Genomic DNA, 17,942 nt, shown 5'->3' with positions numbered 1-17,942 from the left:
GTATGACTAAGACCCAACTTGCATGCCACAAATGTTTTTTTGTTTTTGTTTTTGTTTAAATTTCTACCCCTGGGTTGTTCAGCATTGCATCCAATCCTGGATCTTTGCCTTTTTTCTCTCCCAGCCAGCTAGAGAAATAACCCTAGCACAAGCCTTGGGTTCTTTATATGGTTTGCTTGCAGGGAGACAAGCCAGCTTCAAGTGCAACACGAAGCAGTCCAGGACAGTTGTTCCCACCTGCAGCAAGCAGTAGCACAACTGCCTCATGCATGGCCACCCGTAATTGAAATGAATGCATTTCCATGAGGTATGACCTGGGCCTAAGTGTGGATGCAACCTCAGGGGTAGAGCAAGAAAAACAGGCTGGAGAGAAGAAAAAGAAGTCTGGAAAGGAAGTCTGGAAGGGAAGAAGTCTGATTACCAAGCCAGACACCGGAAGCTTGGGGAAACAATGGCAAGGAACATAAGATGACCCTACTGGGTCAGAGCAAAGGTCTATCTAGCCCAAAATCCATTTTCCCACGATGGCTGGCCAGGTGCCTTCAGGAAGCCTACAAGCAGGGCAGGCAGGCAATGCAGAGGGCATAACATGGCCAGTTCAGCAGGAATGCAGAAGAGGAAGGCCAAAACAGGACTATGTCCCATGGGCTCTGTAGAAGGAAAGAGTTTTCGAGTGAGAGGGAAGGGCAGTGGCAGGACAATGGAACCAATTTTGGCCAGGTGGTCAAATTCCATTATGGAGAAGCCACTGAGGGCTGTGTTCCAGCGGTGAGCACATGTGGGACCAACACGCCAAAGACACCAGTGTAATTCAAAGTTCTTACTGCCTTTGGAATGGCGTTTCCACCTTTTAAAATGGGAGGAAAGAGCTGTACAAATGCTTGCTGGTTGGTGGAAAGAGGATGAGGTTTGAGGAAGGGGGTGGTCTTCTGAGGACTTGCAGATTCCTGGACTGGACCCACCAGAGGGTCTGAGGTTCTGCACCCTTGGGGTAGGGGTTTGGGAGCAAAAAAAGGGGCTAGTTTATCAAAGACTGGGCCTGGGCAGTGGATGGGGCAGGAGAAAGGAAGGATGAGTGAGGGAAGCCCCGGGATGGGAAAGACAGGGTCCAGGGCAGGTCCAAAGAAGGGATGGGGAGGGGGGAGGGGGAAGACGGGAAGGAGGACAGCATAGGGAGGGGGCCAGGGGACGCGAAGGAGGCCGAGAAGGCCGAGGAGGGCAGCAGGGTCGCAGGCTTGGTGGCGCTGGCAGCGGGCATGGTGGCAGGCGCTGCCCCGGGGCCAGCCAAGGCCTTGTCATTGCCGTGGGTGCGCTGGTGGCGGTTGAGGTGGGAGCTGCGGCTGAAGCATTTGCCGCAGATGCCGCATTTGTAGGGCTTCTCACCGGTGTGGGTGCGCTGGTGGATGGTGAGCTCGGAGCGCTGGATGAAGGCCTTGCCGCACTCGCCGCAGGCGTAGGGCTTCTCGCCCAGGTGGATGCGCTGGTGCTTTATGAGGTTGGAGCTGACGCTGAAGCACTTGCCGCAGGCCTCGCAGCGGTAGGGCTTCTCCCCGGTGTGCATGCGCCAGTGCTTTGTGAGGTCCGACTTCTGGATGAAGCCCTTGCCGCAGTCTCCACACTTGTATGGCTTCTCGCCCAGGTGGGTGCGCTGGTGCTTCAGCAGGTTGGAGCGCACGCTGAAGCTTTTGCCACAGTCCTCGCACTTGTAGGGCTTCTCCCCAGTGTGCATGCGCCGGTGCTTGGCCAGTGCTGAGTTCTGGGCAAAGCACTTCCCGCAGTCCAGGCAAGAGTAGGGCTTCTCCCCCGTCTGGGTGCCTTGGTGGCGCACGCCCTCCCCCCCACCCCTCCCACACTCGCGGCAGGCCGGCCGCCGCCACAGGAAGCTCTTGCCACAGTCACTGCACTTGCAGGGCAGCAAGGACCCACGGCGGCGCCTCCGCCGGGCCCCTGCAAAGCCACAGTCTGTGCAGCGGCACGGAGGGCGCTCAGCACTCCGGTGCACGCGCTGGTGCCGCTCCAAGTGGGAGCTCTGTGAGAAGCCCTTGCCACAGTCGCCACAGCGGTAGGGCTTCTCTCCAGCATGGATGCGGCGGTGTCGGTCCAGGTGGGAACTCCAGGCAAAGCTCTTGCCGCAGTCCTTGCAGGTGTGCGGCTTGGCCGAGTCGTCCGGGTGGCGCGTGCGCCGGTGCTGCAGCAAGGCGCCGTTCAGCCCAAAGCTCTTGTCACAGTCTTTGCACACATAGGGCTTCTCGGCAGCATGGTGGGCACGCCGATGCTTGGACAGCGCTGCATTCTTGTTGAACCCTTTGCCGCAGTCCTCGCACCGATACGGCTTGCTGCTGGCCTTGGTAGCCGGCACAGCTGCCTCCGCCAAGCAACACTTACACGAGTCGGTCACGGGGATGTTGCCAAAGTGCGTGCGCCGGTGGCGGTCAAGGTGAGAGCTCCAGGCAAAAGCTCGGCCGCAGTCCTCGCAGACATAGGGCTTCTCGCCTGTGTGGATGCGCCGGTGGCGCTCCAGGTGAGAGTTCCAGCTGAAGCCCTTGCCGCACTCGTTGCACTTGTAGGGCTTCTCTTCCAGGTGCTGCTTCTGGTGCTTGATGAGGTGGGCCGGGAGGCCGAAGGTCTTGCCGCACACGTTACACTCACAGGGCCGGGCCGGGCCGGCGCTGCTCTCCTTGCCCGCGTGGGTGCGCTGGTGCTGGATGAAGGCAGAGCCGACACTGAAGCTCTTGCCGCACTCGGCACAGCGGTAGGGCTTGGTGCCGGTGTGGCGTCGCTGGTGGGTCACCAGGGTGGAGCTGAGCCGGAAGCACTTGCCACACTCGCTGCACCTGTAGGGCTTCTCCGCGGCAGTGCCGCCATGCAGCCGCTGGCGCCTGCCAAAGCCAAAGCCCTTGCCACAGTCGTGGCACCGGCCAGCATGGCCAAGCAACCCGTGGTGGCCTCGTGGGGAGAACTTCTTGAGGCCACGGTGCGGGACCAGCTTGCCTTGCTTCTTCCCCAGTTGCTTCTTCGGGAGGTCATCCAAGAGTGGCTGTTCTGGGGCTTCATGGTTAGCCTTCTGCTCAGGCTCAAGGGCCTCCCCGGACTTTTCTGGGGGTGGGTCCTGCTGCACCTCCACCTCCTCGATTGTGGTATGTCCTGTGCCATCCTCCTCTCCTCTTCCTCCTCCAACTTGCTGTGGCACCAATTCCTCCTCCTCCTCCTCCTCTTCCTCCTCCTCCCCTCCTTCCTCCTCTTCATTCCCATTCTCATTATAACTCATCATCCCAACATCTGCTGGAATGAGAGAATCCAGTAATTCCTGGGGTCTGGGAAAGGAAACTTGGGAGAAGGGAATTGAAAAGGCTGTCATGGACTGATAGACCTGACATTGCCACTCATTATTCCCTCAAACCACCCTCTGCCCTGCTGACCTACCCCACCTTCTTCTGTTGCTTGAGATGAAGGGTCCACCTAGTTCAGCACTCCCTTACCCTGGTGCCCTCCAGAGGTGCTGAATGCAACGCCCAGGCTGGGTAGGAACTGCAGGAGCCGCCGCAGTCCGATGCACTGGAGAACCCCTGCTCAAGGGAAGGCCGAACTAGGTCACCATCCTATCTTCTGCAGAGGCCTCCAGGAAGTCCCCAAGCGGAGCATAAAGACTCTCCCCTGCTATCAGCCACTGCGATCAGACGCCACCTCGGAACATGGTGGTTCCGGGCCCCCCCATGGCTCCATCCCTGCCAAGTGTGCGCCTGCCATCCCGCACCTGGCCAGTCCTCCCTACTCGCTGCTCCTCTGAACAATCCAGCGGCTGCACAAGGTCCTGGCCAAGGGCCCCTGCCGTAGGCTCAGTCTGTTCATCTCTAAATGGGTTCAGACCACTGTATGGCATACTTTTTAAGCAACTCCCACGGTTAATTCCCACACCTGAGCCTCCTTTTTCTTTTGTGGCCAGGCTGATTGATTGCCAGTCTATTTCAATGCAGCCACAACTAAAAACTTTTACATGTACACAATTGTAATTATTCTAATCTTTTCCAAAATGTGCAGTAGCAAAGAATATATAACAGTATACTAAAGAACAATGTAAACATGTATATTTGCTAAGGAGTACCAGCAGAATTCCATTTCGGCAACATAGTCTTTTTCAAGACAATGTGTGATCAGATTTCCAGTCCTGGGGGAAAAATCTGTTAAGCTCTCAGTGATTTGCTGCCAAGTCAAAATCTTCCTGCTCATTCAGTGATAGCATGAATTCCTCCAATCATCAAAGAACCTTCACCAAATGCCAGCAGTTGGAGTACTTTAATCTAGAGTTCCTCTCCTCTTCCACATACCAAGGACCGAAAGGCAGATTTGAGAAATACGTTTGTAAGTCATCCTGCATGGCTATTTAGAACTGCCCTAGTTTAAAAGACAGCCAATATGGCGTAGCGGTTAAAGTGCTGGACCGACACTTGGGAGTGCCAGGTTCGAAACCCATCTGGCTTTGAATTTCACTGCAGGACTTTGAGCCAGTGGGAACCGTCAGCCTAACCTACCTCACAGGGTTGTCATGAGGTTAAAACAGTAAAAAACCTCCTTGCAGGAAAAAGACAAGATAGACATATAGCAAATAAATAAATACCCGTTATAAATACAGTTGTGTACATACAAAGGCTTTTGGTCGTGGTTGGATTGCACATGAGCACGCCCCTATTCGCATTTAGTTTTGAATCTCGGCCTGCTGCCTCAAGACCACATGGGCAGTCCTGGGTGGCAGGTTTTGTGAGTGTGTCTTCCGAAAGCGACGGAGGCTGCACAGCGGAGGTGCCTGAGAGATTGTGCCCTCTGTGTTCCCAGAGCAACCTGGCAGATCTGGCTCCTCATCTGCAAGCAATTAAAGAGGAACTGCAAAGAAAGGGTAATTGCCTAGCAACCATCAAATCTGTATCCAATTTCCTCCCCCCCCCCATCTCCCCTCCCCTGCTTCCCCTCTGCCTGTGTAATTTTCTTGCCTTTTTTCCTTTGGTCTCTCGGTACCAGAGGGAACCTCAAGTGTGCTTTGCTATTCAGCCCAATCCCTTCACAGGTGGTGTGTTTTTCTTTTGCTGGCAGATGGCCTCTGCAGGGATGGGGATTTTGCTTAGAATCCTGACCTCCTTCAGACCACTGTGTCGTTTTGATTTTCCCCTCAAAGTGTCTACCTTCCGCATGCCCTTTCCAGGCAGATGTGGCTGCTCCTGGGCACAGTTTAGAGGATTATTAGAGGCCGTTTGTGCCGTGCTCTGAGCACTAGTGTGGGGACTGGCCCCCAGCAGATCCTTGCTGTTATCACCTCGCCTGCTCAGCACAGGTGAACGAGGATTCCAGTGAGCAGCTGTGGGAGGAAGGGCCGTTTTCTCTGCCTGGCTTCTGCGGGGGCTGCGGAAGTCAGGAAACCCCTTCCTCTGCGCTAGTGTGGCAACACAGCCGGCTGATGGAGAAAGGATGGGTCACTTGATCCCTCCTCCACCACTCCCTTAGCAGAAGGCTGCTGCTGTTTTTTCACTCGCCCACTAAAAGGCTGGTTGCCTGCATTTCCACGATGGATGCAAAGGTGGGGGTTCCGCTTCCTCCACTGTGTTTAGCTTGGAAACACAGCCTTTTAGCAGGCAGTGAAATTGAAGGTAACCTAGAAATAAGTTTGGATAGATATTTCCTTTTGGTGTGCTGGAGGCTTTTTTGGGCTTATTTATGAGACTTGCACTGCGGTGCTTCCAGCTTCCGCCTGACCACCCAATGCCAGGAAGTGGTGTTGGGGCCCAGATTTGATGTGGGGCCAGTCTATTGCTGTGTGCCATGGCAGTTGTGCCATGGGGCACTGCAGGGCACTATTTTATCCGCTGCGCTGTTTCACATCTACAAGAAACCACTGGAAGAGGTTATCCGGAGGTATGGGCTGAAGTGTCACCAATACCTGGCTCTAGGATCAGCTCCCCAAAGAGGTTCGCCAGGCACCTTCTCTGTATTCTTTTCAGCACCAGGCAAATTCCTTTTTATTCACCCAACATTTTAATTGTTACGATAATTTAAATATTTAATGGTATTTATTACATCTTGTGCAACTGTGCCTTAATGGTTTTAATGGTTTAAGGACTGTGGTCATTGCGTGCTTTTATTGTGGGGCTTTTTTTGTGTTTGATGTGTGGTTTTGACCAATTTATCTCATGTACACTGTTATTATATTATTATATTTGGAACCCGCCCAGAAAGCCATTTTAGCTAAGGGGCAGGATAGAAATCTAATTGAGCCACAGATAAATGTGGATGACCTCTCTGCCTCTATTTTTCATCAAGAACAGGGGAGGCTCTGGATCTGTGCCTGAGCATGGCGAAGGGCCAGCAAACTGAGACTCAGTCCAGGCAAGCTGGAGGTGCTGCTAGTGGGTGGGATCCGCCCAGCTGCATGATAGTCAACCTGTTCTGGATGTGGTTGCTGTGTTGAGCTGCAACTTCCATTATCCCCAGGCTGCATGAGGATGCCAAGCTGGGGAAGATGTTTTGCCCTGCGTGGCAGTGGTTCCTCAGGGTTTCAGATGGACGTCTTTCCTGCCCCTTCATGTAGATCACAAGGACCGAGCCCAGAGCTGATTACATCCAAAGCATGTGCTCTTACCCCTGAGCTACAGCCTTTCCTCTAGGTGGAGAGGTTCCCCTGAAATATGTGAAGGGAAAACTGCACCTCCCCCACAGGGAGCTGCAAAACTCCACATGCATGTCAATTCCACAGCAGGAGAGATGTGTGAAGTTCCCCATCACACATTGCTGAAACCATGAGTCACTTGCACTTCCATTCTGCATCTGCTCACAATTTGCAAAAGCAGCCTCAAAATAGCTGCCCAGAAATTTAGCTGTATCCTGTGCATCCAAGGACCCTGGCTAGAGAGGCCAGATCAAGAGCAACCCTCTCCAATGTGCTGCTCTCCAGATGTTTTGGACTGTGACATCCATCATCCCTGGCCACTGGCTGTGTTGCCTGGGGCTGATGTGAGTTGCGGTCCAAAATTTCTGGAGGGCACCGGATTGGGGCAGGCCGATCAAGAAGAACAAGGAGGAGATCTGAACACCCTCCCGGTTCCTCATTCCACCCCCACCTCCAACCCCACCAGGCTGACTTACCAGGCACTAATCCTCTTCTCCTGTGAGACTCTGCAAAGGCTGTTATCCGGGGCCAGCTGATCGCAATTTCCTCCGCTGTGGGATTTGTGGGAAGAAGAAAGGAGAGGAGAGGATATAATTCAAAAAGAAATTAGTTGCAGTGCCTTGGTCTAACCGAATCCTTCTGCCTCATGTAGGACCGACCTCAGGATCCAAGAGCCAGTCAGTTCTACCCACTGAGTCTTCCATACTGTAGGGCTTTGTGCATGTGTCTGTGTGCACATGTGTGGCTTCTGCCAGCCCAGCAGAAGTCTGATATCGCCCTCAGGACCAGAAGGTTTGTGCCCCCTCGCTCTGTAAGAACATGGAAAGAGCTGCTGGATCAAACCTTTTTTTTCTTTCTGCCAGACACTTCTGGGGAGCCTGCAAGCAAGACAATAACCCTCTACCACCGATGTTGCCTAGAAGCTAGAATTTAATGGTAGAGTGCTTCAGAATATGGAGGCTCCATTTTGTTGCTATGCTGAATCTGTCTTCTTGATAGATCTGTCTTCCATGCCTTTAGAATTCAAGCCAGCCAAGCCAGAGAACTTAGCTACGCTAAGCATAGCTTGATCCATCTGTGTGGGCTTAGCGATTCCCGAGTGATGTATCTAGTTATAGGAAGGAGAGAGAGAGAGATTGAGAAGGAGCCCTTACCCAGAGATATGACATTCTCGTAATTCTCCTGCATGTCGCCTCTGGGATCCAGGATAGCTCCCACTGTGCTTCGCCTGAAAAAGAGGACACAGTCACTCACTCACTATTTGCAGTAGTAACCCGTCCCTTGCTCCTTCCCTCTCCCCATATATACAAGTAAGCCCAGGAGTGTTGTTAGGCATATAAGAGATCCTGGGCCCAGGCCTCCGGGACACAAACCCTCACATGAGCCACCCAGAGAGTGGCATACAAATAAAATCAATCAATCAATCAACTGTTCTGAAAATTTATAAATAATGTCAATTTAGTTAAATTTTTCCAGAGGCAAAGCCAACCAATTAATTTCTCATTCAAACTAACTCAAAATAAATTCTGCAGTTAATTTGTGTCCAGATCATCCTGAACCAATGGGAAAACTGTATTTTTTTTTTTCAAGCTTAATCCCATACAGGGAAAGAGCACTGGGAGTGTGTGGCGGGGGAGGGGGTTGCAGCATGTGGAAAAAGGAGAGTTAACCCTTTCCTCTTCAACTGCAATCCCCTTTAAAAACCACCATCTGCATTAAAAATTCCTGTAACTCCCAGCATTCCTTAGGCAGCGCTACTAGCTGGGGAATGCTGGGAGTTATAGCTTTCTTTTCCCTACCTAAGCATGCATAAGATTGCACCAGAAACTGAGGAGAAAACACCTTTCTATTGGTACCAGTGGATACTGAGAGTTTTGTGAAACAAAGGAGAATAAATTCAGGGCTAAGGTCCTGTGGACCAAGGGTGCCTGTCATCACCCTTTATCAGGGTGTCAGGATGTCATAACTAACCCACCTGGAAATTACATTGCACAATTTCTTCATAAATTGCTTTCACACTTCGTTTTCCTCACTTTCTAAGAAGGTGAAAGCTATGAAGTCTTTATTTAATTCTGATTAATTAGAAGGGCAGTATATACTCAGTTAACTGAACTGCTCCCCCAGGACTTGAAATGTTGGAGGCACTGTCTGGCAGGATAGTAGACCAACAGTAGACAGCCTGGCAATCCCCATCATCCCTGACAACTGGACACACGTAGCTGCGGTTGATGGGAGCTGTAGTCTGAAGCATCTGGGGGGGTACTAGGTTGCTTGCCTCTGGCAGTAGAATGGCCTGGGCAAGACAGTAAAAAGAATCTGCCTTGTAGGTAGGAAAGCAGAATTCAAATTAAACAAACAGATGACATCTAAATAAAAGCAAGCATGTAATGTTGCCTAAACCTCAGCAGAAGCTGCCAAGGGGCAAAGCACCATATAACCAAGATGAAGGTCTCTTACACCAAACTGATCGGTCCCAAGCAATGACCACACGCCGGTCTCGTGTTTAGAGTCACTAAAGCAGACATGGATTCCCATGCCCCCTGTCAGGAAGAAGTGCAAGGAAATCTACCTGTTCACCCCCGCCCCACAACCGATCAAGTGGGACAAGTACATTCAGAGATCAATAATCTTAGTATAAACGAGGCTGAGGCTCTGCAGCCATAAATATGGAAGTAGGCCATTTTTTAAGTGGCATGGTAACATAATCCATAGGGTTAGTGAGTGCAAGCCCTGAACTGGGATGCTCCCTAAAGTAATTCATCTGTAATGGGGGAGGGAGGTTACAGATCACTATTAGATATTTCAAAAAGCCTGCAAGGCACATGCTCGGCATGCCAGAGGTCCCAGGTTCACACCTCATGTAACCCTGTGCAAGCTTAGCCAGAACTAAAGTCCCACTAGCCATGCCTTTAAGGACTTTTTCCTGGCTACACATGCATAGGATTGTGCTCTCGAAGAACCTCTGATAGCGGGACTGAAAATCAGCCGCCTGTGCTTGAGATGCCGCAGACCTGGGCAGCTGCTTCTAGGGAGAACCTCAGCCAGCCAGGCCTGTTGGCTCCAGCTACTGGGGGACCCTTGGGGAAAACATCCCCTTGCTCAGCGACTCTGCCTTCTCATTGCCGTTGGCACCACCTGCTGCAGTTCTTCATCCTCTTCCTCATCAGTGCACCCACTTGCTTGCTTGGCAGGTGGTGAGCCTGCGGGCAAGTGGGTGGAGGAGTCTTCTACTCCTTGCTGTGAGTACCAGTGCCTGGGCCAAGGTGAGCAGCAGGTGAACCAGCAGACTGCAAGAGCGAAAATGGGGAGCAACACACTGGATTTCTGCCAGGGGGTCCCTGATGGTGCCCAGCAGTGCCTAACCCCTTTATGCCACCCTTGGTTGTCTGACCCAATATTAATTTTATTTATTTATGCAATGTATTCATTGCACAAATGTATTTATTTAATGGTGCAGCCTCCTTCAACCTGGTGCCTTCCAAATAGGCTGGGCTACAACTCCCATCATATTGACTGTGCTGACTAGGGGTGATGGATCTTTTAACGTAAGCCATCTAGATTGGGAAAGACTGTAGTGACAGGTTGCTTCAAGTCCCTCCGTCTGGGAGTGTTGGGTTTGTGTTTGAGGAAATTCTTGTTGAAATCCTATTCATGGCTTTGGACATGCGGAAATCTCTCATATCAGCCTACCTTGCAAGGCTGTTGTGAGGATTAAAAACAACACAAAGCTCACCTGCCCGTAAAGAAAGGGTGAATGGGCTACGCATGTGATAAATGGCAACATACTATTGAAGAGTACCACTTTTCCTTTCTCTTACACCTTTCATTGCATGAATTGACGGGACCATTTATTTAATCTAATTTGCACATCCATCCATCCATTGCCATCAGTCGTATTTGCCTTACCCAGTTTTCCTGGACGGCAGGACGCTTTACTGTTGCATAGTGAAGAGTGTGGTCGTTTCTGCTGCAACCGGATCCAGTCCTAAATTAGGAACCCGAGCCGGGGCGTGTCAAGCAACGGAGCGAGAAAGCGGAGTCCGATCCGGAGTCACTCTCTTTCCTGCCCATCCCCAGCACTTTAGCCGAGTTCTCTCTCTTTCCCTCTCTCGTTCTTTAGCGCCTCGATTGTCTGGTGCTCCCGGATCAGGAGTGATTAAATGCCTGCATGCACAATTTGGGATCTCCCTCCCCACCTGAATGCTCGAGCTGCCAGCTCGCAGAGGGACACACTTACAAAATTGCAATCGGTTGCAGACCGGTTTGGTATTGCAAGGACACAGGAAGGGGCTGGAGCAAACCGCTGGAGGTTGGGATCTGATGCTGAGCGGAGAGGAGGGGGAGGCAGGAAGGCGGGGAGGAGGTGGGGGGGCGGAGGATCATAAAGAAAAGAGAGGAGATCAGAAATCGTGGCGGCGGCGGCAGTGGGAAGGGGCTGCCTCTTCGCGATTCGGCTGCAAACAGAATCAAGCTGCCTCCGTTGCAGATTTGCAGCTGGGGAGGGTCCCCCTCCCAGTCCCAAAAGGCTGGAGATCTTATGCTGCGCCAAAACGGCCTTTAATACAGATCTCGAGCCAGGCAAGAGACTTTCTCATTGTTTGAATTGTTCGGATCGGAATCCTAGAGCAGCTTTCCTCACAGCCCCCGGGATCTGCAGATCTGTTTTTGCTCCTCAGCGGGAGAAATCAGGTAAATGCATACACGGTGGAGATCTGTGGAGGGCAGGAAAGTGACCCTGTACAAAAAGACGAGCCTTCCCCCTCCCTCCCGCGGCTTCTTCGGTGAGCTCTGATGGGGAATGGTAGGGGTACGAGAGATCAGCGGTGAAAGAAGCGGGGCGGGGGGCGGGGGGGGGGAGAGACTTCGATCCGGAGTTGCTGCTTTTAAATAATTGACACATGAGCCTGCTAAACTCATACAAAAGAGAGATGCAGTTTACTTGACATCGAACCAAACAATGGTCCAGCCAGCCCTGTGGAGAAGCTTTAAAAGTTTCCCAGATCCCTTCCGAGGCTTGCCAACGAAATTTTAAAAATGCCCTCCAGGCCAATCCTTTGCCTTGCTGGAGTTCCTTTGTCAGGTTACAGCCCTGCTGTTACACACACTCCTCATATTTTTCGTAAAGGCTCCTGGAAAGATTCCGAAAAGGATGTGGATTTGACATTACGCCCTATTAATCCTCAAATCTCTGCTTTTAAAATTACAAGAAATAAAGGCATTCTCCATGTGCTAGCCTTGGAATAGACACATCACTGTTTACAAATGCTGGTCTTGGGTTCCCTTGAGATCTTTCCCTCAGTTTCCTCCATTCTGTGAAATGGGAATAACAGACCAAATGCTGGATCCAGGCTCTGCCTTCTTCAAGCAGAATGGACCTTCCTCAATGGAAGAGAGCCCTGCTCACCTCATTCAGCACGAGCTCCAGGTAGCATTTTCAGGAAGCTGGAGGGGCCGCTGTTGGATGTGGACTTCCACGCCCCATCCTTCCCACAGTACAGTTGATCAGCTCAAATCTGGGTATAATCCACGAAAGAGAATCTGGTTACCCATCCAGAGCACTGATAAGGAGCATTTTTGTAAGGCTGGAGGAATATCCTTAGGCAAACTCCTCCGCGGCAGATTTATGGGATTGTCCAGGGGTTGGCCAATGGTTCTGATGCAGTCCTCCATGTCTTGCCCCACAACATAACCCAATGTAAGGGCAGTGTATCTGGCAGCTATGGCAAGTCACTGTCCTGTAATAAACTGCCTGGTTTTGATGCTTGTTTGGGACTGCAAAAACAGGAGTTGCCCAGTGCTTGGAAGGTCGCGAGACAGTGTTTTTATGTTGGTAGTATGCAATTGTGTGAGGCTGCTCTGTTTCAGTGAGTACCTGCATTGACAAAAATGTTCCCTTTTCCCTAAAAGTACTTGGACTGCCCTTTTAAAAAATTGCCTCACCCACAGGAGCAGGGAGGGAGATGCAAATCTTGGTAACTCTGATTAAAGCAATGAATTTGTACTGCATTTTTGAGAAAGTTCATTTATATACTCTTCCGTATCACCTCTTGAGCCTTTGTGACAAAAATCTGTGTTGAGAATGGCGATTTGCCTATACAGATGCTAAAAGGAGCAAAACTGCTTGATGCAGCCCTCACAGCATTTCAGGGCAAGTATCATGAATATCCAGAAATAGGACAGGGTTTACCATCATTCTAACATTCAAATCCCTAAACGGCTCAAGGCCAGGTTATCTGAAGGGTTGCCTCTTCCCATATGTGCCTACCTGGACCCTGAGATCATCTTTGGGGGTCCTTCTCCAGGAGCCCCTTCCAAAAGAATTGAGCTGGGGGGCTACCAGGAGGAGGGCCTTTTTGGCTGTGGGACCCCAGTTTTGGAACAACTTCCCCAAAGAGCGACTGGCATCCATTTTGCATTCTTTTCAGCACCAGGTGAAGACCTTTTTATTTTTCCAGTATTTTAATAGTTTAACTTTTTAACTTTGTTTTTGTATGTTCCTTTTTATTCTGTACTGCTGCTATGCTTCCATGCCGAATCACAATAATTACAATTGCTCTTATGGTTTCATTCTTTGAATTAATGTTTGTTTGCATCTTTTTAATGTTAGCTTAATTTTAACTTTTGTTAACTGCCCAGAGAGCCTCTGCTATTGGGCAGGATAAAAATGAAATGAACAAAAGAATAACAACAGACAAATGGTGCTAAATGTTACAGTGTCAGACCTCAGCCAGAATGAGCTCCTTCTTTGTGTTAACCATCTTGGGTGCCTTTTCATGTGCTTATCTGTTAAGAAAGCAGCTTTCTTCAGAACCTGATATTCCATCATCCAAAGACAGGTGGACACTGGGTGAGTTCCTGGTTGCAGAAAGATTTAGGGACTCGTCCACACATGAGTGTACATTACTTGAGTGTACATTTCACACCACTGGATTATTGTACTCCCAGTGTGCTGAAGCTGAATGTGAGCACTGTGTTTGATGCTATGTGAAGTGATATGGGAGATCCATCTAGGGGGGCTTATTCACAAGTATTGTTACCTAATGGCTGCCCACAGTCCTCCAATAAGGGGCATCCCTCTCTGAATTGCCTTCTATAATCTGGATAGCTGGTACCATGAGTCAGGGGCTCCTTAAGACCTCTAACCCTTCTATAGTTACAGTCACAGTGGCTAAAGTGAAGTAGAAGGACGTATGATAGCTCTCCTTCCAGTGCATTTTTAGGTAAAGTTCAAGGTTTTGTTGTTGACAGACAAAGCCTTGAAGCAGAAGGACAAAGGCTCAGTGGTAGAATTATCTGCTTTGCATGCAGAGGATTCCAAGTTAAATCCCTGACATCTCAAGGTCGGGCTGGAAAGATTCCTGCCTGAAACCCTGAAGAGCCATTGCTTCTTGTGAGTTTTGACAAGACTGGATTAGATGCACCAATGTCCAGGTTCGATATAAGGCAGCTTCCAATGCTTCTAACTCGGGGCTAGGATACCTTTCCCTTTAAATGGCCAGTTGACCCCTGAGCTCTTCCAAGGAGGCATTGTTGGCTGTTCTGTGACCAATAGATGGTGGCCGAGTCATGGCACCTAAGCAGGCCTTCTTGGTAGTGACACCCACACTCCGGAACACTGTCCCATGTATTGCTCAATCATCAGAAACTGTGATGAACTCTGGATGCCTCTTGAAGACAGAGTTGCTTACACAGGTTTTCTGTGACTTGGTTGTTATGTGTTTGTTTACTTGGAAAAATCCAGTGTAAGTGCTGCTTAAAGAGGATCCTTTGAACTGCATGGAACTTTAGCTAGTCATGACTAACCCAAGTGCCATGCATTTCACTGGGCCTGCCCTAAGCGGGACTACCACTGCATTTTCCCCATTATTTTATATTGTTCTTACATTGCTTTTGTATTTTATATATTTTGAACCCCTTAGAGATTTTAGAACACTATGCAGTATTCTTATTATCATTATATTAATTTATAACCCACCTAGTCTCAGTGATTGGAAGTCAAGGCATCTTACAACATTAGCATTCATACAATTAAAACATACAGAAGTATACAAAGGTTAAAATACAATTACATCAATTAAATATTAAAATCAAGCCACCACCTGGATTTTAAAAACTACAAAAATATAAACAGTAAAACTAATCTAGCACAGAATCACAGGCTGTTCCTGCTGGAACAAAAAGGTTTTCGCCTGCTTATAGAAACTGAGCAGGGAAGTCACCAACCTAGTCTCCCTGTCAAAATAATGCAAATAAACAAAGGTCCCAGGGTGTGTTTTTAAAACATGTGAGGCAGCCACCGTACAGATGCTAAGCAGGTCTGGATCTGGTCAGTGCTTGGAGGGGAGACCACTGGGGATCCATATGTGGCCACCCTGAGTTCCACAATAAAAGAAGGGTAGGATATCTGTATAATAGATAAATAATAAAGGATAAATCTAGTTCTATGTTAGCGAATACAGTTAGGGTAATGATGCTATTTATTTAAAGTATACACAGAATCCATGGTTCTGAACTGCTGTTTTAGCTCCAGAGAGATCTTTCTTTCACAAATAACTATAATACATTGTCTATAGTAATTCTCAAAACCCCAGATGATCAGAGAATAATAGAAACATAGAAACAGAGCAAGTTAGAAGGGGTCTCCCGGGCCATCTAGTCTGACCTCCGGCACCAGCCAGCTCCGCTCACGACATGCCCACCATGTGGACGTCCAGCCTATCCTTAATGTGATATTCTGTATAAAAAGAGAAGTTAACAAACTAAAGTTGAAACTAGATTAGTATATTTAAATTATCTCCTGACAAAATGTCTCTGGGGCACTGCCCTGGTCATCAAAGTCCTGAGAAGGTCGGTGCCAGAGCCCTTGGTATTAAGTGCCGTGGTGGCCATTCTTGTTTCAGGAGCAGGTGACCTGTGAATTGTTGGCTTGGGATCGGATCATGGAGGATGAGTGGCTAGTTGCAGAGTCTAATCAGAAGCCTGTTTTCAGGGAAACTCACCAGGAAACCTGTGAAAGTCTGGTGGCATTGCGTAAGTATCTTTTCTTCAGAACAAGAGATGCTCCCAGGCTGAAGGAGGCAGCATTGTGGATCCAGGAAGCCGTACCTGCTCCGTTTTGGGGTTTGCTGCTCAGCCAAGCGCTTTGTAGCTCATTCCTGTAGCAGCAGCTGCCTGAGTTGATAGATGCTACAAGCACGTGGAGGCTACTGAGCATATGGGGAGGCTGGCTGAAAGGTTGCTGAGTGGCTCAGAAACATAGAAGTTCAAAGGTGGGGTGGCACTAAGAATTCCTCCAACTCAAGGAAGAATCTGTGCAGCGATCTGAGCTTTCACGTTTAACAGATGAGCTCCGTACAGCATGTTTGCTTGGCCAAAACTGGAGGCAACACAGGCAGGGTTTATTTCTCGACAGCCAAAACTCGGCATCTGCTTTTATGGGAAATTGGTTCCCCAAATCTTGCCCAATCCAGAATGGGTAAAACAGGACAGCAAGCCAAAAGAAGAAGGCTAAAAAGTGAAAAGACATGGATTCTCCTGAAATTTGTTCCCCGACTCCAGAATGTGTAAATGAAAGATTGAAGATGCTGTCTTTTGAGTTGAGCTCAGAAGAACTAATTCTGGGAAACAGATCCAAGAAGTTTGCATGCCTGTTTGCGATAAACAGTATCAGAAGCAAATCTTAGATTGGTGCAAAGAAATATGAAATTATATTGAGCAGTTTGCAGATTTTGTACACTTGATGTCAGACCGCTGCGTAAGTGACCTGGCACGTTGATTTCATTCAAGCTCAGAGTGGAGCTGTTTCCACAAAAAGCTTCCTCCTCCCTCCCAAGTTAGGTTGCTAAACATCAAGAAAGTTGTGGAGAAGGGGAATTATAGTAGATTTGTGTGCAGGAAGATTTCTGTGCATGTTTTGGTACGGAGAACACATTCCGGGGCTGAGCCTATGCTCAGAGGCAAGATCTTGTTCCACAATTCTGCCTCTGCCTTCCTGATCCACTCCTTTGCATCTGGCTCCCCTGGGTGGATCTCAGATATCTAGTGAGAAACAGATCTTGTAAGCCAAAAGCTGTGGTCAAAAAGTGCAGAGGGATTGCTTCCCTTATCTCTGATCTGTTGCCAGAGATCTGAGATAAGGAAGAGCTGCCCTTGTTGGTGCCAGTAAGAGGAACCGCAGGCTTGTGCTTGCTTGTGCGAGGAGGCATGCAGTCCCGCTCCCTGGCCCTGCCCCAGAAAGCTTGTGTACCCCGGCCTGGCGCCTGCCCACCGCTGCAGTGGGCTTCATTTTGGCAGCAGCACTTACAAACTGGCCCCCGCTGAGCACATGGGCAGTGCTGTGGAGTTGCTGGCTTAGGGTCAGAAGCAGGCAGACGAGGAAGGGGTGGGGTACACGCACCCAGCAATGCTAATGGCTTACTGCTTTTCCTTCTTTAAGCAGGACCCCCAAGTTCCAAACCAAATGAAATTTTTTTGGTGGAAGAGGAGGAGGAGGACTCCTGCATCCCAGAGCCTGGCAACAGGGAGAGCAAAAGAAGAGCCAATTTAGGTAGGAGACTTAGGCCGCACAGCCATTGGATCCCGCACTTTTCCGCTAATGCATCTATCAGATTCTCTTCAGTTGTCGCCTGTCAGTCTTGCAGAACATGAATCTTACTCCTTTTTGCCCCACCCTCATCCACACGTTCATCCGCTCTGTGGGCTGGACCCACATCTAGGCACGGGCAGCGGGAGTGGCAGAAGTCCGCTTCCCTGCCTCGCCTCTCACAGGCCGTGAGTCCCCAGTACTGCCAACTCTGGCTGGCAGCCATGGCTCCCCAGGCAGCTTTCTTTCCTGGCCCTCCCTGGAGATGCTGGGGGTCGAACCGGGGGCCCTCGGGGTGCAGAGCAGCTGCTCGGCCGCAGCGCCACGGCTCCGCTTCAGGGCGGTTCCCAGCTGCTCCATGGAAGGGCCCTGCCGAATGGCCAGGCTGCACAACAGGCGTGCAAGAAGGACGCCCCGGACTCGCGTGGAAAACGGGGGGACCGCGTTCACCGCAGCAGGAGCCCCGACCCGCGTGTCAGGGAGGCCGGAGGGTTAATCTTGGGGAGGGCGGGAAGTGACAATTTGCATGCTCCTAAATCTGCCTCAGACCCAGAGTTTATTCCAGTCATGGATCTCTCCCTCCCTCCCTCCCTCTCTCCCTCCCCTCCCCCTCCCCCTCCCCCCTCCCTTTCCCTACCCCCCTCTCCTCTCCCTCTGTACCTAGCTTCTCTCTCTCCCTCTCCCTCTCCCTCCCCCTCTCCCTACCCC

At 50.2% G+C, this 17,942-nt stretch overlaps 2 protein-coding genes across 2 annotated transcripts in view; one reads left to right on the top strand and one right to left on the bottom strand.

Moving 5' to 3' along the window:
• Positions 1–1,018: 1,018 nt before the first annotated feature.
• Positions 1,019–7,840, bottom strand: LOC123034400 (zinc finger protein 345-like). The gene is made up of 3 exons (XM_044451725.1): positions 7,807–7,840; positions 7,129–7,203; positions 1,019–3,096 (listed from the first exon to the last, which is right to left on the bottom strand). The coding sequence occupies exons 1-3, from the start codon at positions 7,838–7,840 to the stop codon at positions 1,019–1,021; spliced, it is 2,187 nt and encodes a 728-aa protein (XP_044307660.1).
• A 3,354-nt stretch (positions 7,841–11,194) lies between these two features.
• The window catches only part of LOC123034399 (zinc finger protein 345-like), a 9,686-nt gene continuing 2,938 nt past the window's right edge, over positions 11,195–17,942 (top strand). The window contains exons 1-3 of the mRNA XM_044451724.1: positions 11,195–11,341; positions 15,553–15,682; positions 17,091–17,198. Of these exons, the coding sequence (XP_044307659.1) occupies positions 15,592–15,682; positions 17,091–17,198 (199 nt within the window). The 5' untranslated portion in view covers positions 11,195–11,341; positions 15,553–15,591. The remainder of the gene's footprint in view (positions 11,342–15,552; positions 15,683–17,090; positions 17,199–17,942) is intronic.

Source organism: Varanus komodoensis, unplaced genomic scaffold, assembly GCF_004798865.1.
Source record: "Varanus komodoensis strain SLA01 unplaced genomic scaffold, ASM479886v1 scaffold6_4, whole genome shotgun sequence".
Classification (NCBI taxonomy): Eukaryota; Metazoa; Chordata; class Lepidosauria; order Squamata; family Varanidae; genus Varanus; species Varanus komodoensis.
This window is presented reverse-complemented; position numbering and strand designations above follow the sequence as displayed.